This window comes from Hippichthys cyanospilos, chromosome 20 (assembly GCF_059441005.1).
Source record: "Hippichthys cyanospilos isolate Australia breed blue-spotted pipefish chromosome 20, RoL_Hcya_1.0, whole genome shotgun sequence".
Classification (NCBI taxonomy): Eukaryota; Metazoa; Chordata; class Actinopteri; order Syngnathiformes; family Syngnathidae; genus Hippichthys; species Hippichthys cyanospilos.
In genome coordinates, this window is record NC_142388.1 from 2,235,987 (window position 1) to 2,259,128 (window position 23,142).

General features: G+C 41.2%; 2 protein-coding genes across 2 annotated transcripts; one reads left to right on the top strand and one right to left on the bottom strand.

Moving 5' to 3' along the window:
• Window positions 1–13,491: 13,491 nt before the first annotated feature.
• mrps18a (mitochondrial ribosomal protein S18A) lies at window positions 13,492–15,718 on the top strand. Its single transcript, XM_088404101.1, has 6 exons — window positions 13,492–13,663; window positions 13,768–13,799; window positions 14,291–14,395; window positions 14,491–14,614; window positions 15,298–15,367; window positions 15,435–15,718. The coding sequence occupies exons 1-6, from the start codon at window positions 13,519–13,521 to the stop codon at window positions 15,577–15,579; spliced, it is 621 nt and encodes a 206-aa protein (XP_088260227.1). The 5' UTR covers window positions 13,492–13,518; the 3' UTR covers window positions 15,580–15,718.
• Window positions 15,719–16,083: 365 nt separating this feature from the next.
• On the bottom strand, window positions 16,084–18,789 carry rsph9 (radial spoke head component 9). The gene is made up of 5 exons (XM_088404100.1): window positions 18,259–18,789; window positions 18,027–18,183; window positions 16,670–16,799; window positions 16,455–16,601; window positions 16,084–16,347 (listed from the first exon to the last, which is right to left on the bottom strand). Exons 1-5 carry the CDS (start codon window positions 18,483–18,485, stop codon window positions 16,187–16,189), a joined length of 822 nt encoding a protein of 273 aa, XP_088260226.1. The 5' UTR covers window positions 18,486–18,789; the 3' UTR covers window positions 16,084–16,186.
• Between the last annotated feature and the right edge of the window lie 4,353 nt (window positions 18,790–23,142).

The window sequence follows — 23,142 nt, forward strand, 5'->3', positions numbered from 1 at the left end:
GAAGTCACCTTCACAATTTAGAAAAAAGTTGATTCAGGTTCCAACTCATTTTTCAATTCATGTTCTTGTCACAGCCTTGAATGAGATTTGTTGATAGTTGCAGAAAACCTGTTGAAATCTCACATCCCCCCTGCTGTGCCTTCATGTACATCTATTTGAGAATCCCCGGCGGTTTTTGTGGACGTGAGCAACAAGTTGGCGTAAATACGAGCTAATTGAATTTCCCACTCTGCTTGGCGCAAACCCACCAGGATGCTAGCCCATTGTGAGTTTTGTCTCGCTGCCATCCCCTTTTTTTTTTTTTTTTTAAAGCCCAGGGTCTCCAGATGCGCTCCTTGAGGTCCCTCGCAACTTTTGTCGCGTTCCAAATCTATTTAATAAAAAGCACAACATCAACAATATTACGTCCGTGGGGATATCTATGCGATCTTCATCGTTCTTTTGTTTACTTGACCGCTGGGAAGGAGCCATATCTCCAGCATGAGGTCACAAATCACACCCGAGACCAAAGACAACTGCGAGCCGTTATATAAGATTTCCTTGAACGATTTTGACGGACGTGATGACAGTGTCGTTTAATTAGAAATGGCAGACTAGCGTCGTCTCCGAGGACACGCGCCAGGGTCTTTACTTTAATTGGTTGTCGGCGTGATTGCGATCTGGCAAAGGTCCCAGACAAATGTTAGGACGTAGCCGACGACCTGTTTCAAACATTTTGAGTTTGATCGGGTTACAGGTTGTTACCTCTCGGGCTGAAAGCTTTTCTGCAGATTTCGCCCTGTCCGGTATTATTAGCGTGGAGTGCGGCTGAGGGCAAGCAAAGGAGGCAGATGTTTTGCATCTGGAGTCAAATTAATTAAACGGTAGAAGAGGCGCAGGAGGTTGATCACGTTATTACTGTTGAGACGCTTATGACAAGTTCATTGCCTCTGAGGGGATTCGTGCAACCAGAGGCCAAACAGCGATCAAGTTCATCTGCTGTATAGTTGGAAGTTGTAATGTCACCGGTCACCACTAGATGGCAGATATTTTGTAGCTGGGCCCCCTACTACGACGCCTTGTTTATCGCATGGGTTGCGTTCCAAAACTACTCACAGGAACTGAAATCCACAAAGAAGAAGAAGAAGAGCTATCTATCAAGATCGAGCATTAACAGGCTATCTATCTATCCATCTATCTATCTATCTATCTATCTATCAAGATCGAGCATTAACAGGCTGTTAGAGCTATCTATCTATCTATCAAGATCGAGCATTAACAGGGTGTAAGATCTATCGATTGATATGTGTGTGTGTGTGTGTGTATATATATATATATATATATATATATATATATATATATATATATATATATATATATATATATATATACAATGTACACGGTAATGTTTTTTTTCTCTAGATCTGGCTATTCCATACATTGAGCATGAAATATATTAGGATATTGTAATGTGCAGTGTAGGGCAGCAATTAATGATTATATTTGCATTGGATGGATGGATTAAACCGTCAATTATTTTGCCTGTTAACCCTTCAATGGCTGAACTAAGAAATTGTAATTAAAAAACAAAAATCCTTGTACCTGTATTTGCTGGTGGCATTTCCTGGAACACTAAAAAAACATAGTTAAAAAAAGAAACCCTCAGAACGTAAATTGCTGGTTTTATGAACCGAAATATTATCTCAATTTTTTTTTTCTTCTAAAAGGTCTGCTGGTTATTTTCAGTAGTCCACAGTACACCACAATACTACACTGACACAAACAGTTCATCATTTAAAAAAAATTAAATGAATAAAAATGTGTTATAAGCGATAGGTGGGTCTATTAAAAAAAACGAATAGAATATGCATGTAGTTTTTGACGTTTAAAAATGCATTTTTTGCCATCCATCCAGTTGGGGGCGCGTGGTCCGATGTGCCCCTCGGTTGCATTATTGAAGTTGTCCGTCCTTCCTTTAGGCTGAGCAGATATTACTTGAGGAATACGGATCTTCTGCAGCCAGCAGGTAATGCCCGCCCATGGCGCGTCCTCGGGGGCTCGTCTCATTCCCGGCCCAGAGCACCGAGGCGATTTTCCCGACGATGCCAAAGGTATGTCCTCCTTGGAAGTGTTAGCCCGTTGTAATAAAGATATGGAATATCTGTTTTGCATTATCCGCCCGCCGCCTCCCGAGGTTCGCCCCTACAACTGCAGTACTTCAGTAATGAGAGACACATTTGTGCTGCAGGGAGGGCGATTGCGGACTACCATGAGTAAGGTCCTACTCTAACATGAAGTAGGACAGTCTTTTTTGCTCAGAGGTGAGCCATGAGAAGCAAGCAGCCTTCCAGTTCTTTTTTTCGCTAGGGACTGGTGCCTTTAATAGGAGAAATGACCTGATAAGCATTGCACTGCTATATTGTGGTATTGCGTCCAGTTTTAGCCAATTTGTATCCTGCTAAAAAAAAACGATAAATAAAAAATACATCTTTTTACAGACACTGCTGTGAAATGAACACATTAGGTTCAGAAAAAAATCATTTTTAAGTTTCCTAAAAATATATGTCAAGCCAATTGCAGTAACAATTGACTGACATACTGCATCTGTTGCCCGTGTTTACCAGTGGCTTAGACTCCATTATTGCTCCATGTAGCATATGTTAGCTGCTAGTTAGCAGCCCTCAAATACTCCATTAGGCTTGCGTGATAGACGTAAGCAACATAATTTTGTTGACACTCGCATGAATTATATACGGCATCTGTTGCCCGTGTTAACCGGTGTCTTGGGCTACGTTATTGCTGCATCTAGCATACAGTATGTTAGCTGCTAGCTAGCAGTGCTCAAGTACACCATATAGGCTTGCGCTATAGACGTAAACAGCTTAATTTTGTTGACTCTGACATTAACTTGTATACCGCATCTTGGTTTTCATTATAGCTGTGTCTAGCGTAAATTAGCCACTAGCTAGCAGTGCTCCATATAGGCTGGCATGATAGACGTAAACAATTTAATCGCAACGACAATGGCTGACATACGGTACCTTTTTCTAGTTTAGCGATGGCTCAGCTTCCGTTATAGCAGCGTCTAGCATAGATTAGCTGCTAGCTAGCAGTGTTGGAGTGCTCTATATGGGATGCTTCCATAGAGAACTCAGGAAATCTGAGAATATTTCCTGTCCAACTGAAATTTTAAGCATTCAAACAATCTCATTTTTCAAAAACGATTGACTGTTTATCTAATCCATCAATTAATTTGTTAATCGATTAGTTGTGAATGTAACAACTCTGTTATGAAATCAGAAGAAATCTTTCCATCCGTACCAATGAACTATGTACACAAAACAAGGGACATTCCCAAAAGTCAAAGTAAAAAAGATGTTTTCGGACATGTACCAGGCATCTAACCCAAAAACGCTACTTCAGATCAAATATCATCATTGCCCGTGAAATCAGTAATTCGATAAGATGCAGTAATGACTGAAGCAAACGCAGCGCGTACGTGAACAACTCAGTTCTCCTTAACACGGAACAGGTGGAGCACTTATCAGCATCACGCAAAATCAAGTATTCTACGTAAACGTGCGCTTTCCCTTCAGCTGCAATGTTTGAAACAAAACATTTTGGGGCAATTCAATAAGATGCAAGTCCAGATAATGTGAAAGTTCTCCGTAAATGAGATGGAAGAGCAAGTCAAAGTCCATTTAAGTTGGGACGTGACCCAGATGTGTTGTTCGGGTTCAAATCAAATGAAGTAAATCCATAAATAATCACAAGTGATTCAATTATTTGTTGTATTCATATACTCGGCGCAGCAGGATGCTTATCGGACATCCATATGAGGCGCGTTTTTGGCAGCTGCGTGTGAATGCTGAAGCAAAAAAACAAAAACATTATGAACATGCACACAATACACAAAACGATTGTAGAGTGTTTATTTGTGCCTCTGTTTATAGTAAACATGCCATTTTCCAACTTACAAACGTTGCATAATAAACATCAATAATCGTGCCTTCAGGTGAACATTATAAAATGAACAATTCCCCAATATAAGCCGCGACTGTGTATGACACACCCTTAATTTGGGTGTGAAATTCTTCTATTTTCTATATTACCACTTATAAGATGCACCAACACAAAAACTATAGCAAAACAGAATAAATCTCATTCATATTTTCTTGTGTTCATATTTGTAAGTTATATATTTGTTGCAATTTAAGCGTGTTTCAGATTTCCCACATTGCGGGTGGTCAGTGAACGCCTCGCCAGTATTGCACGCACTGTTGCTCGTAGTTGTTTTTCCTTTTCGTCACATTAAGTTACGGTTTATAGGATGCATACTTTCGACGTTGCTGTTGTTTTTAGCTAACTTTTTCAAACTAAATTGTATGCCACCATCTAATGGTCGACAGTGGAATTACACTCGAAACAAAATACTCAGTTCTTTAAACCACTCTATAAAACTATAATTTATAAATGATGTTACATTAAGCAGCACTAATGATTCTGAAGGCTCTGGGCAGATTATATTGACGTGGCAACACAAAGCCTGAAATCTGATTGGACAGCTGGACTTTTGGGAATAAATGTCACACAACTTCATTTGACAAATATTAGAACGTAGATTACAAATGCAGAAATAGCGCTGAGGCTAGTTAACGTAAACCTGACTTCAACGTATCATTTCGATGCTAATACCATGCCGCTAGATGGTAGCGAACATCTGCGAGGTAAAAGACATGAAAGAGTCTCGCCAGCGCTCACCATCGTTGACGCTTTTGTGCCGGGAGGGTCGGGTGTGACAACAGGGTGTTTGCCCTGCACAAAGAGAACCAAGTCAGCCGAGAGAACTCTGTATTCTTTCGCTTCACTTTGCTGCGTTCGATCCCTCTGGACCGCCATAAAGGTCCCTCGTGTTTGGGATCATTGCGCTGACCGCAGCGAAGAAAAAACAGCCCGCGTTTGTCCGGGGTGTTCTTTAAACAAGCGCCGAGCAGCGGGGAAGACGCCGTGTGTTCCCCGCGTTCAAAAAACAAAAAAGGAAAAACACAACCCAAAAAAAAAAAAATGTGTGATGGCGTCTAATTTTTTCGCGGTTGACATCATCCTCTAAAGCTCCCTGATACGAGCCCCCAGCGCCCCGGTGAAATTGTGAAGATTTCCTTTTATTGTCCTTCCTGTGATGATACAAGATGTTGGGGATTTATAAATCATCGCACTGGTCTTGCTTTTTCAGCCAACTTTTTTTTCATTGCTTGGACCGTACGGTTTGCGCGCCCTTTTTTCCTCTTTCTCGGGAATTGATCGACGTGGGCCAGATGTTTTTTTTTTTTCCCCTTACACTGAAGAAATCACATTTGTTTGGATGAATTAAACCCCCTTTGCGTTTCAAGTCGTCAATGGCCTGATTATCACGCGAGCAATTATCCCGTGGTGTGAGGAACACACAAACGGACGGAATTTGAACAATTTTGCTCCCTGGAGATCAAAGTCAGCAAAGGAGCGATTTGCCGACGCTTCGGTTCGATTATCTTGATCTATGATCTTGTGGTCTCGTGATCTTGACCTGGTCTTCCAGCTTTCAAACTGTTGCCCTCTGGTAGAAGCTACAGTGCTCATAAAAGCCGAGTAAACAGACTAAGGAATGGCTCTGGATAACAACAACACAAGAACACGCTGAAAATAGAAACTCTTTCATTGCAACGGACAAGAATTCTCATTTTTTTTAGATATTAATAATAAATAATATAATTACAGTCAAATACGTTTTTTATGGATTGGAGCTGACACCCTTGAGTAATGTTTACCTTATGTAATTGGTGTATTGGTGTAATGTAGTGCTAACTGTGACCATTTGTGTTTCAGCACTTACAACACAGCTATTACCTACCAATTCTAACTGAAGAATGGAAGTCAATCTTTTGTATGGCAGCACCCATATTTACAAAGACAAGGCACGCAATATTCTGTTGGCCTTGAAAGGTGAGTGGGAATGCTAAAAATACTGGCCCTCTAGAGGTTTCCTTTTCCAAAAAACGCTGAAATATTTCAATGCTTTGGAATCAAGGATTTCCATTTTATTTATCCTAGTTGTGTGAAATTTGTGTTTTATTGTGCTTTTTATACATTAGTTGTACATAAAGAAACAATGTGCCAAATACCAGAAGTCAACATCTTTTTTTTTTTTTTTTGATTTCCATAGCTCCGTGAACCCCAATTTTGAGAAATGCAAATCAAACTTATTCTCTTAACTCATTCACTGCCAATGAGGACTTTGGACGTCAAATGCCATTTTTTTTACTTGACAGCTAGATAAATCAATGTGAACTTTGTAGAAAATGTTGTAAAAAATTCAGACACCGTTTCACTGTCTTTGACATCGCTTCTTGTTTTTTCATCATTTTCTGTCACCCCAAAATTTGCAGTTCCACCAAGTGGTTTCTCCTCTTGGCATTTTCCCATTCATTCTGTTCATTGTTCGTATTTATCCACGATGCACCAATCGGAGCAGGGCTCCGAATTTCATTGCATACCTGCTGTTTAATGACGATAAAAACATTCTATTCTGTTCTATTCTATTCTATTCGTGATAGAAAAGCCCGAAATTGAGTGAGTTTTCCGTTATGTTGACGCCCCTTCCCAAAACTGAATCACACGTTGGAAGAACACATTTTGAGATCCAGCGAAGGATTAATCAGTCCCTCTCGGATTCCGCAATGTTGCGATGGCGACAGTTCCTATAAATGTGTTTTTGTCCAATGGTCAGGACCGTCCTGCCAACAGCTCCCCGAATCCCGCGGGGACCGGATCAATGCGAGAATCCAGACGAGAAAGAATCGTCTCGCAGCTTTCCAAATCCGCGGCGCGGAGTGTTTTCATTTGACGTCGCTGGCACAAAGGAGAAGTTCAAGGAGGCGCCCTGCCGACTTCTCAAGGACGATTTGGTCTTCAGCACCATGCATGGTCTGTAGAAGATCCTGGTGAACGATCCAACTTTGACAACAAATATACACAGGGTTCACATCTAATTTGAACCATCTGCTAAAACAGTTAAAAAGCTGCGGAGGAACGCCTTCAAATTCAGATTTGGACCAATATTTTCAGCATCGGGTCACACAAAACAAACAAGCGTTTGCTTATTCCAAATCAAGACAAAGGAAGAGCGTTTTATGATCTATTCAAGTGAATCTCACTGGGATTCCTCAACGTCTAATGAGCGCGCTGTCGTTTCCTCTTCCTGTGCTTCTCCTGAAGATTGGGTCCTTGGAGAGGCCGCTGAATGGGACGTGGAAGGACTTGAGCTTGGCTTCTTTTCAGCGCGCCGGCTTTTGTTGCATCACGTCGTTCTCTTTTTGTCCCGCTCCAAACGTCTCTTCATTAGGCGGCCGGGCAGCCGAGCTCTTGACTCGACCGCCGCGCGCTGTACGAGCCGCTGGCCTCCAGCTACACTAAACTCGCCGACCGCGATTTCAAGTACACGCCCGCGCAATCCCATGCATGGAGCAAATTCTTGACTGAGAGACCGAGAGGTACGCTATGAAGATTGTGGCCCGGGTTCGCGTCCGTCTTCTGCTGGTAGTTGTCCACCTGGCACTCACCGCTGCCCCCTGCTGGGAACTCATTTCTACAACCTAATAGCCATTTTGTTGCCCACCCTTGCTCATGTAATGAACTCGTTCAGTTAAAACACATTTTCCACCTGTATCACTTTCCAGTTGAAATGATATTTGACGTCTAAAGTCGTCATTGGCAGTGAATGAGTTTCGGGACATGGGTAACCTTTTAGTCGAAATACACCTATAGTTTTGTTTGTTCCCAAGACCATAACCTGTACCGGTTATTCGTAGTCAAAGAGGAAGATAACTGATATTTGAAGCCAATGTTCATTTTCAATAAAAAGGAAAACCACTGGAAATAAAATAAAATATTAAAATATTAATATTAATATGTTAAAATATTTGTTAAAACGGTGAATATCAATGGGCCAATAATGGTCCCGCCCACAAATCAGTCCGTCCCTCCTCTCCATTGATCCTAATGCTTTTGTACGTCAGGAATGAAAAAGGATGTGAGTGGAAGCTAATGAACTCCCATTGGAAAAGTGACAAGTGTGCCATCATTTAACCATTACGTGTAAGTAGAAGGACTCCAAATGCCGCGGCAGGCGCCATAGCAACATCCACACAAGGAGAGAGTGTAGTGCATGCTGGGAAATGACAGCGGCGAAACGCCGCCTTTCGCTAAAGAAGAGCTGAAACCTGAGCCCCCCGCAAACCCCCCTTTTGCTTTCCTGTTGATTTACTTGTTCCGAGACGCCGTGGCGGGAGGTGACCCTTTGAAAGGTCGCGCAAACACAACTCAAGCGGAGGAAGACGCTACCTGCAGGTGGTCTAGCAAACCGAGTTTTTAGCAACCCACTTTTTAACCGGAAACCGATCAAAACTGTGAATGAAAAAAAAAAAAACAGGTTAATGAAGTAAAAAAAACTCATTCGCTGCCATTGGCGGCTATGAACGTTGGTTCATTTTTACTGGCCTGGCATGAATAGAGTTAGCTAACGCGTTCGCTGACATATACATGAATCAAAAATCCATTTTAACTGTGCTGGCAGAAAGGGAGGAAACTGCTGAGCTTACACTGGTCCCAACAAATGATGTCTCAAAGTTTTCACTGGCACTCTACTAGTTTCATTCAGTTTTTTGCCGTTTTCTAATTGGTTGGTCACAGCAAAACTTGCTGCAGCCAACTTGGACTTTTTTTGTTATCCTCCAAATACAAGACGCATTTTTCCCCCCAAATCAAGGCCAAATAAATGTATGAGTGTGTCCTATAAAGCCTGTCCGCGGACCGGTACCGGCCCTGGGATCAACCGGTACCGGGCCGCGTGGGCTGCACCCGAAAAAACGTTTTGGAGATGATTTAGTTGACCAGTTCATACGTTTGTGCTTGATCTCTGTTTTTTGGCGCCGCCTCTGGCCGCTGTTGATATTACATACATAGTGACAAGATAAACTGGCTTTCTCAGCCGTGCGTTACTCCGTCTGCACTCCAAACACCGAATATCCTCGCAAACGCTCCCAACACGTGTTCCTGCGGACATGTCCTAAGCGCCCCCTAAAAACCTCATGACGCGGCGGCGGGGGGGGGGGGGGGGCAAGTCTGAAGAAGTGTTTCAAAACATTGGAAGAGGCCCTCTTTGGGGCTATGGGAGCCATTGTATCACTGGCAATGCAACCTGCATGAAAATTGGATTCGGAGGCCTTCTTGACGCGGGGAATGTGTTCACGCGGGAGCGAGCGAGGCAGGGGGAGCTTGGAAGAGAGAGTCGGGCCCGGCCGGGGGGGAATAAGGATAAGAGCCTCTTCAAAGCAACGCATCTACTGAAGAAGCCAGCGTCCTGATTAGTGTGGGAAGACTAGTGGCTGAGAAGACTAAAAAAAAAAAAAAAAAAAAAAAAAAGGGCGGGGAGGGGGGTGTTTATACTCGGCTGAATAAAGATTCCTGTCACCTTCGCGGAACGGAGACGATGACACATGAGCGGCGGGCCTTGATCTGGGCCGAACCTGTTTCCACTTGTCCGCTCCTTTTTGCTCCTTCTCCGAGCGGCGGGCGCCTTCCAGCGGAGTCATCCCCTTGAAATAGGCTAATTGTGTTCAGTTGACCTCTTTGGATGCAACGGACCTCACCAGTTAATCATGCAGCAAAGCCTCTTAGTGACAGCCGGGCCCTTAATTGCATACCATCAATCAGGTCGCCAAGCAAATCTTCGCATTCCATCCGCATGGGAATCGGCCCGCGTCTGCTTTGGGACGAGGCGGATCTTTGCCGGATTAGGATTCTTCCCTCCAAAAATGGCTCGGCCTCCATCCGCGTCCTCCGAACGACAACAGCGTGGTGTGCTAGCGGTTAGCATAGCGTGTCAAAATCTTCCAGGGTCGAATCTAGCAATCCCGGGTCTTTGTCCTGGCGTGGGTTCACCCTGCTTCCCTGCCATGGTCCTAAAACATAATATACGCGCTAAAAAAGGAGTACTCGGTGATTTTCTTTCTTTTTTATGTACATTGAGAAACAATGTGTCAAAAAACCCCGTTTCGTTAGAAATAAAGTTGTTGACAGCGATTGGGGGGAAAAAAAATTAGAACTCCTGCACACTGCACCACCTAGTGCCACCGATGTGCAATTGCACTACCCAGCGCAAACGCAAATTCCCCATCACACGCCTCACTATTTGAGAAGGAATGGTTTACCCCAAGTCAGTTGGGATAGGCCCAATCTTACTTGCCACCCTAATGTCCATTTGTAAATAAAAAAAAAAAATGGACACGTGGCAACCCGATGGAATTTGTTGACATGGACACGGCAGTGGGTTGTTTCTTCCATCCATGTGATGCCCAGCAGCGTCGGTCCTGCCAGCCCCCCCCTCCCTACACCGTGTTCGGGGGGCCCCTCAACAGACGCCTGAGCCATCTGGGCCTTTTCCGCGCCCCAAAAACCTCCGCGGTCAAACAAAACGAGCGGCGTGACAATAAAGGGGGAACGCGGCCGGCCGCCGATTGATTTTGGGTGATTCTCAGCTCATCCGCTCGCTCCACGCTGAGCCCCGGGAAGCGAGGTGAAAACGCTAACCTTTTCCGCAAAGCAATAACTTCCCACCATGACATCGGAGCAACGCGGCCGGGGTCGTTCCCCGTCTCTCGCCGCGAGAATGTCAGCAAAACGTTTTTGGTCCCGGGGGGAATCCTATCCCATTGACTTTGGCCGCGCCGCCTGTTTGTACGAGGCCGCGTTTCATTTGAATATCAAAGGCGGGCGCGGAGGTGGCCGCACAAGTTTCGACGCGATATTTTGGACTCCCCTCCAAGAATGAGACGGCCTCAAGGCGACGGCCAAAAAAAAGAGCCGACGGCGGGAGACAATGGCGCTTCTGTTTCGGCCCGAGTCTAATCTATCAGGGCCTCTCGTCAACGCAAATGAGACAATGGCATTTGCATCTCTGTGCGCGCCTCTTCACACTTTGAGGAATTTGTCCCGTGTTTTGCCCATTAACCCCGAGAAACCCACGCGGCCCGCATGTCCTTTCTGGTGGCCTGTTTGTATTTAGCTCGTCGCGTAACAATGACAGAGTCAAGACGTCTGACGGCGAGACAAAAAGAACGGAGCGGGAAGTTGTTTCTTTTCCCCTCCCCTCGTGTTCTGGATTGTGCTCATTTGCTAGCAACAAATGTAGCGTCGTGAATCTTGTTTTTTGTCGCTTTGAAGTTCAAATTTGTCTCTCCCAGTTGGAGTTTACTGAAAAATCACGTTTGCCCGATTTTGTCCGATTCTTTGAATTTACATCAAAGAGAAAGCGCTGAAAAAAAGACACTAGGGAGCTGAAATTTCACCCGGACGATGGTGACAAAATGTCAAATTTTAACACGGCACAATCACTTAGTTATAACCCTACCATGAGTGTGCCATCTCTTGGCTGAAATATTGCGAGAATGATATGGGAGAAAATGATCCAAAAACGGTCCAAATATCACATAAGGGTCAAACAAAAAAATAAGAATAAGGATCTCCCACTACAACATTTTCGGGAAAAGGTGTGCGAAAATATCGATAGCAGCCTGCCTGCTTTTTTTTTGTGTATATATATATATATATATATATATATATATATATATATATATATATATATATATATATAATGACCAATACACTATGTAAATATATGGTTGCTGCCCCCATTCTTCTCAATTGCAGTGGTCATCGTAACATTTAAAGTTCAAATAAACAAAGACTCTTGATAAGATGATCTTACCCGCATGCTTCCATTGTGAGTTAAAGACAGGAGAGCCTTGTTCTCCTTTATCGCTGTTAGCTGTCTTGTTTCATTGCCAGTGATGCATTCAATGTTTGTGGGTTTTTTTTTTTCTCTTTCTTTCAACTTTTGAGATGAAAAGTCAAAGGCAAATGAAAGGTGTAGAAGAAAATAAAGAAAGCAATTGTGTCCATGTCGTTCAAATGCCGTCTGGCTTGAATGCAAGCGGATTGGGCGATCCGATAGCGGCAAACGAAAACAAGGTAAAAAGCGCGGCGTTCTCAAGAACAAAACCGACTTTTTCCCCGCCCCTCCCCTAGTGATTTTCAAGAGCCAACCAGCATCTTTTGGTTTGCAAAACAGAGCCTCATCTTGTTTCACAAGCGCCGTTGACCATATCGTTCACGTGAGTCAAGCCGTCTGACCTCATCTTTGTTTTTCGATTCCAGAAAACACACAGGCGCGCTGGTCTAGCTACACTTGTGAGGACATCCATTGACATAATGCATTTCCTAACCCCTAACCTTAACCATCAAAAATGATTGTCTAATCCTCACCTCAACCCTAACCTAGTTCAAACCTATACTCTCAAAGCAAGTGTTGACCCTCAGAAAGTCCGAAATGTCTTCACTTGTCCAAAATGTCCTCACCATGTTTGTAGAAAACCTAAAGCGGTTCTCGCAAGTATAGCCAGACAGGCAATACACACGCACACACAAAGAAAGGACACCATAAATTTTTGCATTTATTCCCCACGCGCATAATATTGAAACAGTCATTGAAGACATATGCTCTTGCATTTTGAATATTTACACTATTCCGAGAATAACCTTTCCGCAGATTCCGCGTTGTTTTCTTCTCCCTTGTGATCAATTTTGAGCCAGCGCTCCGCTTCAAAGCCGTGATCACAGATTAGCTGGATTTACATCTTGACCCAGCTTGCACATCCTTCCGGGGGATGTGTTTCTGATAAAGGTCTCTATAGGTATCAATAAATCTTGTGATTGAAAAGGAATTTCCGTTTTGGCTGTGTAAGCAGTTGCTTGAAAGCCAAGAGAGGATGAATTTGAGAAACTTGATTGGATTCCTGTATTTTGGGAGGGTCAAAGTTCAGGTCAAGTCCATTTTATTTATAGAGTGGCAAATCACAACAAAAGTTATCTCATTGGAGACATTTTAGAAGTGAAACTTACAACAGATCAGATAGTTGGTTTGGGATAACATCTTTGGGTAGTATAAAGGCCAATTCTTACAGGATAAAAATGTGCGGCATTATATTACATGTCTACATGGATTGCAGCACCATTTGTGTACAAATAACTATTGAATAGTTAATAACTATTCAATAGTTTTTTTTGTGGGTAATGAGCCCACCAGTTTCATACTGTATGTGTATTCACCGAACCCAGTGAAAAAAAAGTATATTTTTTCCAAATTCAAGACGTATATTTTTTTTATTTGGTTTTGCAGGCTCAACATGACATTGCAGACATTTAGATTGACATTTAGATTTTAGCCATCTAATCTGCGCAGGTCTTCATTGATAAGCATTACCGGCCCACAACATATACTAAATGTTACTCCAACGTACCAATATTTGGTTTCCAATTTATTAAAAAGGTGAAATATTTTGGTAGTGATCTTTTTATGTGACCCAGTGGCTGCAGTTACACACCCAGGCCGCTCGAGTCGCTGTTTTTAATCTGGTGAGCGGAAGCGAGCAAGGTCAGAAATCCAACATGGCTGCACGCAGTCTCTTGCGTTCCGTCTGGAGCTCATTTAGGACTTTAAATTGTGGTATAAACGAACATTTAAATCCCCTGCAAAGGATACAAATGCCGCAATTGTCGCATTCGTTTAGTCAGAGGAGAGGAATCCGGCAAGGTGAGCCCTTTTGACGCAGTTTTAAGAATCGTTGAGTAACGCGATGTGGTCTGAATATTAACGTACAATCTTGTGTATTTTTTTTTTCTTGTTTGTATTCACAGTCGTGGAAAAGCGGGAGGGCAAAACTGTGACCGTAAGTGCAAACATCTATTTACGAATGACATCAGCAGCGCATACGTATAATCCATATATTTTTTTACATGCAAACGGTGGTTTGCGTTTATAGTTTTTAAATCTATTTCTCAAACATACAGTCAATATGTAGCAGTAGAATAAATTATTTATGAGTATAGATACCCCAAATGCATATTTCATGATTAGTTATTTGTACTTAGCCTAATTGTGAATAAATATTGCAAATATCACTTGATGCCTTAAACTGCATGAGCCAAAAATGTAAGCAAATATCCAATGCGCTATAATTTGTGGATTGCATTTCTAAAGATTGATACAGAAAATGTTGTTACTTGAAATGTAAGTGGAAATAGACCAAAAATGGAAACCGTATGTACAGTATCTTAAACAGTAAGTGAAGAACAACTAATTAAGGCAGTTGAAAATGTTAAATATTGCAATTGAGATCAAATGTGCCAAATTAATTTGAAAAAAAATCATGTCCGTCAGATTGAAGGAAAAATAGTAGACGCGGCAGCCGCACCTGAACCTCCAAACCCCACCGCCAAGTGTCCGATCTATAGATGGAACCTGCAGCACAAATACGACTACACGGTAATTTATAATTGTATCATTGGTAATAATAGCTGTCACTTCTAAAAACATTGATTTATTTATTTATTTATTTTTAATCTTTGTTTCCTGGACAGGATGTGTTGCTGCTTAGTCAGTTCATCAGGTCAGATGGTGGGATGCTGCCCAAAAGAATTACAGGTCTTTGTCCTGAAGAGCATTACAAGATTGCCGCATGTGTGCAGATGGCTCACAGAGCAGGTCTGTACTGATGCCTCCATCATCTCCATTATGTTTTTTTATTTTTGGCCTAGAGATGTTTTTCCATACTAATATTTACACAGGAATCCTTTTAGATAAATGGTGGTGGTGTTCCACATAGCTCGTTACTGGGTCCACAGATGTTTACTTCATATTTAATGTAGTATGTGTTTGTTGTTAATATTTCTAATTACGCTGCGATGTTTTGTATTTTTAGCTACCAAGTGTTTTTCATTTGTTTCTGGAATTACAGACCGTCATAACTATAGCACTACCGTAATTTAGTGATAGCCTATGACGGTGATCAAATGCAGAATAAGTGAGGTTTTAATAGGGTTTCTACAGGTATGAGCAAATCTGGTTTTTTTTGTTTGTTTGTTTGTTTGTTTTTTAAATGCCATGACAGGAATATAAAGCCTTTTTCTTTTCAAATTGAGAGCAAATCAATTGGAACATGACACAACCTTTTGGTAAAGAGACAGAGAGAGTGTTTTTTTTTTAATTAATTCATTATATTTCTTTATATATTTTTAATACAAAAATGCTTTGTGTTGCTTTGGGGGTACTTAGCGCAAAAAAATACATCCAGGTGGTTCATAGAAAAAAAAAAAGTTTCAGAACGCTGTCCTAAGATGCTATCTGGCTGTTTGTAATCAGTCACCCTTTCATGGTTTTGTTTGAAGGTTTGCTTCCCGACCACAGACCCAAACTCCGAGAGGGCCACGTTCCAAAGCCCAAACCACAACTCAACAGGTGACATCATTTAGTTTTTTTTTTTTAATGCGCGTTGTGTAAAAGAGCCCATCTGTTCCACGCGCAGATACCTGACCCGCTGGTCGATTAAATCCGTCAAGCCCATCTACAAACGTGGGCTGAAATGGTGCAAGAAACGCTTTGATGTCGGAAACCCGCTGCTCAAGGACAACGTGCGATATGGCCCCAAGCCGCTTTACTTTAAACACTGAACGACGCCAACGGAACAGCGGCTGCAACGGAAGAATGAAGAATTTGCTCTTCAATTGCATTCCGACCGCTTTGCCATTTAGAGCTTGAAAATTCAGCAGGAAGTGTTATAAAAATAAAAGGGAAGTCAACCCAAACGTTTTCCTGACAACAAAATGTTCTAATCAATCCCACTCATCTAAACACGGTAGGCTGACTAACTCATTCAATTCCAAAGACGTATTTTCACTTTTTTTTTTGTCATGAGTCCAGACATTCAATTCCTAATGATTATCCTAATGATACGATCATCCACTCCCATTTTTTTCCTCTGAATTTACTAATTTGGAAGGATTCAAGTTCAAGAAAAAAAATGAATGTAATTTCTGCTCATTGCTCCAGGCCACTAAAAATATATTTTTTTCTGTTTGTCATTTTCAAAAAGACCCTAAAGTGGTATAATGAAGATTCCTTCTGTATTCGTTGTTTTTATCCTCATTCAGATTGAATAGACGCACACTTAGTCATACAGGAAGCCACATTTTATTTTCCAACTCATTCAATGCCATTGACGGCGATAAACGTCAATTATAACAACTGGGCCGTTGGTAGCTATATAAGTTAAGTTGATTAAAGCATAAAAGGCAGGTCCAAATTCTTGGTCCCGTAGCCGATGTAGATGAATCCGTGCAGTGGCGTCATGGGCACGTGGTAGAAGGTCAAACCCGGCCACAGCAGGCTGCGGATCACGCAAACTTTGTTGGCGCTCTCAAACTGAAGACTCCATGATCCTGCACACACAAAGGTTTGTACTTTTAATTCACGTTCCATTGTAAAGACGGTGAGAATCAATAGAAGACGTTTTGACTACTGAAAATATTTCTTAGCGTGATGTCACCTTTTGGAATGTCCTCACTCAGCGGGTCCAAAAAGTCCAAAGCGGGGTTCAAATCAGCCATCTCCAACAAGGACTTCTTCTTCAGGTTCTTGGGCTGAGCAAAGTGAAGAAAATTCTCAAGTTTCCCCGCCTCAGTGTAAGAGAGACCTGAAGGACAGACGTCCCGCTAAGCATCTTTGTGTCCACATAAAATGTTGATTTGACGCCACGCTCACCGCCAAAGCTGCGATTAATCTGGACGACGCCGTGCGTGCTGTTGATGAAAGCGCCTCGCGGCACCACGGAAGCTTCCTCGTTGATGTGGTGAACCGTCACCGCCAGCCTCGTCTCTTCTGTCACTTTGGTCTGAACACAAGAACAGCTAAGTGTGTTTTGTTTTCATTCAATTGAAAAGGTGTTAACAATGTAAATGTGCCCGAATTTGCTATATTAAAGCTAATATACCAATTGGATGTTTTCCTAGAGTGCTACAAACAGCTTTTGTTTTTTTTTCCGCTGTGGTGCAACTCAATTGTCAGAAATTTGAACGGATTTTCTTAATGATAGCAATGTGTCCAAGCCCTGAAGAAGCAAAGCAGCCCCAAACCCACACATGACTTTCTCCCATGGAGTTGTGTTTAATTTTTTTCTTTTCTTTTTTCCCCAGATACATTATCTTTGTGTATGTCTGTCCCAATACAATGTTAATATCGCATATCTGATAGCGGACAAAAAAACGGATTGGATTGTATCTGTCTACATCCAAAATCTTTGAAATTAGCACTCGTTCATTTTTCTTATTAATTCGTGTTTGAGGATGAAGTTGTTACCCAAATGTTTGGAATAAATGGGTCATATTTTCCTCATACCTACTTTTACTGACTATTGTCCATTCTTAGATTATTATTACTTGATCAAGCGTCTAACATTTCATACAAAAAAATAAACACGTATCATTCCTGTTTATTAGATAGATATCATTAACACACAGTTCTCTAGGCAGCAATAGATTCAAGAAGTTTATTATCATATGCATAGTAATACCACACAATGAAATTCTTATAGTTCGCTTCCCCCAGCAGACTATATTCCATAAACGAGCAAATAATAAGGTAGGCAATAAAACAAAACAATAATAGAGCAATAAGGGCAGTAATAATGAACCGCTAATAAATCAATAGCGATATCATGTCTGAAATTGAAAAGTTGTATTGGTAGGGCCCTATTATTCATAGCCAAATCTGTTTTGTGATAAATATAAAAAAGCTTTCACAAATACTTTAGTGACTCTTTCTAGGCAAATTCATGCATGACCACTGCAGCGGACATTTGTTAATGGCTTAAACCTTTTGATTAATTCTAGCTACTCTATGGAGTCCAAGTGTAATTTGTAGAGGACATCCTGACCTGTCCAATGAGATGGGACGCAATTTGTCTTGCTGCAACAGATGTTCATAATGTTTCATTATAGTGAGTTGTTGTAGTGTATTTGTTTTAAAATCAGAAAAATATGTTCTAACATATGGCTATGATCACTTCTATGTGAAATACCGATCTCTTATCTTAAATGCGATAACTCAAAATGATACTCACTGTTGACTCCTCCGCTAATGGATCAGGTCTTTCTGCTGGTCTGGACTCGTAAACAAATGATGGATCTCCTTCGAATCGGCCCTTAGCTGTTTTGGATACATCTTCGATCATTTCGGTGGTGGTCGCGGGAATCAAGAACCATTCGATGCAGTTGAAACTGGAAGACCAAGCCATCATAAATGAGACCAAAATTGCATTTAAATTGCATTTCAATTCTCATTGAGAACGTTACCTGTAGAAATGCTGCGTGTCCTTCAGCTCGTCGTCCCTCCTCCCCTGAGCGATGAAATAATGCACCTTTAAACCGAGTATTTTGCCCCAAAACAACACTCGATTGAACTTATAGTTTTTCTTCAAAATAATCAGTGACGTTTGTAGAGCTGCCCTTTGCTCCGTGTTCAAAATGCACCCGCTACCCGCAACCAGCTCCAACGAATAGGATAACGAATTCGCGTCCATTCTTAAATGTATTATAAGAGTTTGTCAATGAGCCGTTATTAGCTCGCTTGATAATGCCAGACAACGATTTCGGGAATTCGGTTGTTACAGTATCAATGAACACGCTGGGTTTTGTTAGTTTTTACCCGAATTAATAGTGTTTAATAAACGCTTTCGATGTGTTTTCAGAAGTTACTTCCGGGTTACCATAGCAACGTTTCAACAAATCATTTGATTGGTGCAAGCGGAGCAGCTCAATTTTCGTCAGGCGAAATCCGAATAAAAATATGGGGGCCGTTCAAAAGTCGCGAACTGCTCGTAAGTAATAAAACACAACTTGTAGAGTATAAACTCATTTTTGTTGTTGTTGCCGCGTCGTTCCAAAATGTCCTTGTTTATGTCACGTGACAGTCCGCGTGACTGATTGCTAACCATTTGATTGGCAGGCACGAAGAATTTCTCTTACGTCATTTTTTCAGGTCGCAAAGGTCTTTAGATTGATGTAGATTTGTCTCACCTGCGGATTATGCAAACATTTCACGTAAAATATCCTTTGGGTTATGCATGGTTTTTAAATCCCAGAAATTTCTCACCAAATCATCGGGTAAGAACAAATTACGTTTTTGTTTTTTATGACTTTACAACACGTAAATGTATTACTCCATGTTTATTTATAACGAATGTCGAATTCAAACTATTTCTGCTTGTAGTGAGTCCAATGATTTTATGTACAAATATTTTTCTCGTAATTTAATCGCTTCCCCATTTACCTATTGTTTTCAGTTTAAAATAATTTGTGTTATTGTGATTTGTAAATGTTTAAAAAAACATTACTGCAATTAGTTTTATCAATTTACAAAAAACAATGTCAATTTAGTCGGTAAACCTGGTACATTATGTTGTAAAATCATCTAGAAATATTGTTTATCAAAAGGGAATTTAATCAAAATTGTTGTATATGCGATACCGCAGCATAATTCTAACCCGTTTTGTTTTAAGGTTCTGTTCTGGAGGAGAACCAGGGGAGCTGGCCTGTACAATGATTTGCTACAGTACTAAGCGCTAAATGGTAAGTTCCCATCACAAATGTGTAAGATATTTTATTTTGAAGCTCTATTTTAGCAAATGAAATTCTCATTGTACCTGCTTGGAACAAATGAATGACATCACATTTCCATTCATTTCTATAGAGAAGATTTAAATGACATGTGTGGTCACATTGAATTCGATTCTCTCAATGCACCACTGTATAATTTCCAAGACTCCCCTTATTAATAAATTAAAAAATGTCCATTAGTTCCCATGCGTGCCTCTTCCCATGTTTTGGGTTCAATTGTCCAAACAAAAGAGCCTTAGTTTGGAGTCACATGCTCCATTAGCAGCGGTGGCTTTAGCTGCTTGCCAAGCTAATGTCGCCTACTCATGGAGGAGGAAGAAAAAAAAAAAAAAGAACGGGAGTGGGGTGACTTTTTTGCAAAGTAGGGCGCATTCAGGGACAGCCCACACATTCACATACAGAAGCACATTCTTAACTCAGGGTTACAACATGAATATTGTCATGTTTGCCATATTGTCATGTTTTAATCGGTAACAATTTTTTTTTTTTTGGACATCATTTGAGGAAGATTGATCCGTCAGGTTCATAAATTGAGTTTTGACACTCAGATGTGCATTTTTATATTTTCTGTCATTATGGTAATGGGACGAGCTAAGGGGCCGACGTCGGTTGGCCTTTTTGAGGCCATTTCTGAGTTGCAGCTAACAACTTGTGTAGGCTGAGGTTGTTACAGCATTATTTCCAATAAAAGAAGCAAGCAGGCCGAACCAACATCTGAGTCCATCCTTGTTCACACAGAGAAGATTTCTAAAATTGAGAGGATCATGTATAAATTATGATGTCTCCAGCTGGTTAAATTAATCGTACGCCAGTTAGAGAACACGGTACGGTATTCCATTTGACACGTTTATTAATTGCAGTCGTTTGGCATTTTATTCTTTCTTAGGGGGGCTTGGCGAAATATAATTGAGAAGCACTGTTTTCACCCATATGTTTTTAGAGATGATTGAAATCATGAGCATCCTTAGTTCAATCCTACTCGGTCCAGGATAAGGGGAAAAAAAACAAACAAACTTGGAAGTTGTCGAGGTCCCGCTCTCTCTGGGAAACCGGGCTCCCCGGGCGACCGGCGTTGCCACGACACTAATCCCCCCCCAAACAAAAGACGAGGGCACGTCACTTCACACGTCGCTGCCAAAGGCTCTCGTCCGCTCGGGAGGGGGTCACGGCCATCCATCTCGGCCCTGACACGTGGGCGAAACCTGAAGTCTCGTTAATTCCTTTTTAATGCACTCGATATGAAGAAACTTTGCGATTCTTGCTTCATTTCAATGGCCTGGGAGTGCTGGAGAAAGTGAAGCCTGAAAGAGAGGCGTCCAGTCCACTAAATAATGGTGTCTGTGTCGCACAAAAGCGCAGACAACAACAATGGCAAGAATTCATTGAGCGAACTGGAGCGACTGGGTTGTACACCTACACACAACTCAATCTAGAGAGGGTATTTTTTATTTTTTTTTTTACTAGCATTGCTTAACAAATTTATTTGACCGGCGATTCTCGAATGGGTGTACGAGTACCCCTAGGGCTACGTGAAGGCATTTCAGAGTATATGGGAGATTTTAACAGAGATTCTGTTGGTATTTGCAAACCGAATTCAATACTTTTTAATAGTCAAGTATCGATACCTGGTCTGTTTTTAAGGTCTCGATACTCACAATGGCAGACGATACTAGAATCGGTTGCTCTCATGGAGCAGTTTTACGATCAACAAGAAGAAATCAGACTAAATAATTGCCATTCTTTTCTTGAAATTGAAGGAAAATGATATATTGCAGTATGTAGGTCTTATAATGTGTGTCAAAAGTATTAGTTAAAAGCTAAAAGTCTTTATTAAACATCCATACTTTTTTTTTTTAATTATTTTATTGCTGCGACAGGACAGTAATAGTAATCTTTTCAAATGAAGAACAAACTGACTGGAACACAAATAATAATAATAATTATTTTGACGTATGACGCCTTTGGTGGAAATTGTTTATCATTTGTCTTTACTCAAAACATTTGATATACGGCAGTTCCAAAGTTTGATAAATGATACCCTGTTTGAAGTCCCTCCCCAAATTCTCTGCGCTCATTACTTGGCGGAAAAATGAATTCACAGTGGGTACCCCATTGAGAGAGAGAAAAAAAATCGGTTGAGAAGCAGTGTTTTAGACCACCTCCAGCAGTTCTTCCAACCCGAGCCAAATTTCTCGACGTGTTGGGCAAGCGAATCAGGCCGAGGTTTTCGCACGCTCATTAAAGTCCAGCTGAGCCACGTGCGGATCAAGCTGCGCACCGCTGACACGATGCCGCGCGTTTGATTCCGGATAGGTGCCGCCACATCAACAAAAGATACATTTCAGCTCCACAATCTGGACGGCTAGTTTTTAGTGTTTTGTCTTAATAGGCCGCCATCTTCCTTTATAGATATTTCACCAAAATATGACATTAAACATTATGGAGCGACAAGCGTTTTACATGAGAGTTCCTCCATTTCCATGGGCTTCATGAAGGTATTTTAATATTCGTCAGTGGCCAAAATCCAGCGGCTGATCTCGCGCCAATAGGCTTTCAATTACTGGAGACAAAACTGCCTTTCTTTTCCAAATAGCTGTAAATCTCCAATTCTCTTCCTAAGACTTTTTTTTTTTTCTTTCCGTTGTTCTGAGCATCGGCTCGTCTGTCAAACAAGTCTTTTAGAAAAGTGCAGCTGGTGTCAATCATGGTGATGAATGGTCAGCGTATATGGTAAAATATTCTGGAATCTTAAGTAGCACTTATTGAATCGTTTGGAATGTAGAACACATAGTTTCTACATAGGTCTCAATGCAGTTTAATTTCACAAAGGCAAAACATAATAATGTATAAAATATGCAAATAATTAGGGTGTGATGATTTATTGCTACGTTCTATTTCTTTGTGCTGTTCCTCCTTGTGTTCCCGCTTTGGCCACCGGAGGCAGTATTACGCTGTCCCCAATGAAGACGTGCTATTGCGTTTAATCATTTTACTATACGAAAATTAATTTATTTTTCACACACACACACACAACGTTGTGTCTTGAAGGTCAACTTCAAAATAAACACGCCAAACAACGCATTCCCGAGAATGCGTTTGCAGTAGTGGGCTTTTATTTTGAAGAGTGGCTAGCTTGGCTCCTTATTGCAGGGCTACTGCCAAACACATGCTGACATTAAAAAAAAAAAAAAAGAAAAAATGGCTGATTAAGAACGCTAAAAAAAATTTGCCACTCAATTATGTTATACTACAAGTCTCCAGGTTAGCACCAGCCACTACCAATACATGCAGTGCATGTGGTGCGTTCAAATGCAGTATGACACTCAAGCAGAAAAAAAAACGTATATCAATGCATTAAATGTTAATGTTAAGTCATTCAATGCCAGGGATTTATTTTCACTTTTTTTTAAGAGTCCGAACATTATATCCCAGATATTTAAGTATAAAATCACTACTTGAGGACATTAATTTCCCGATAGTTAAGTATTGATTCACAGAAAGTGTTTCATGAGGCTTCATTTTCCCTTCACGAGCTTAAAACCTCTTTTTTTGCTGAATTGT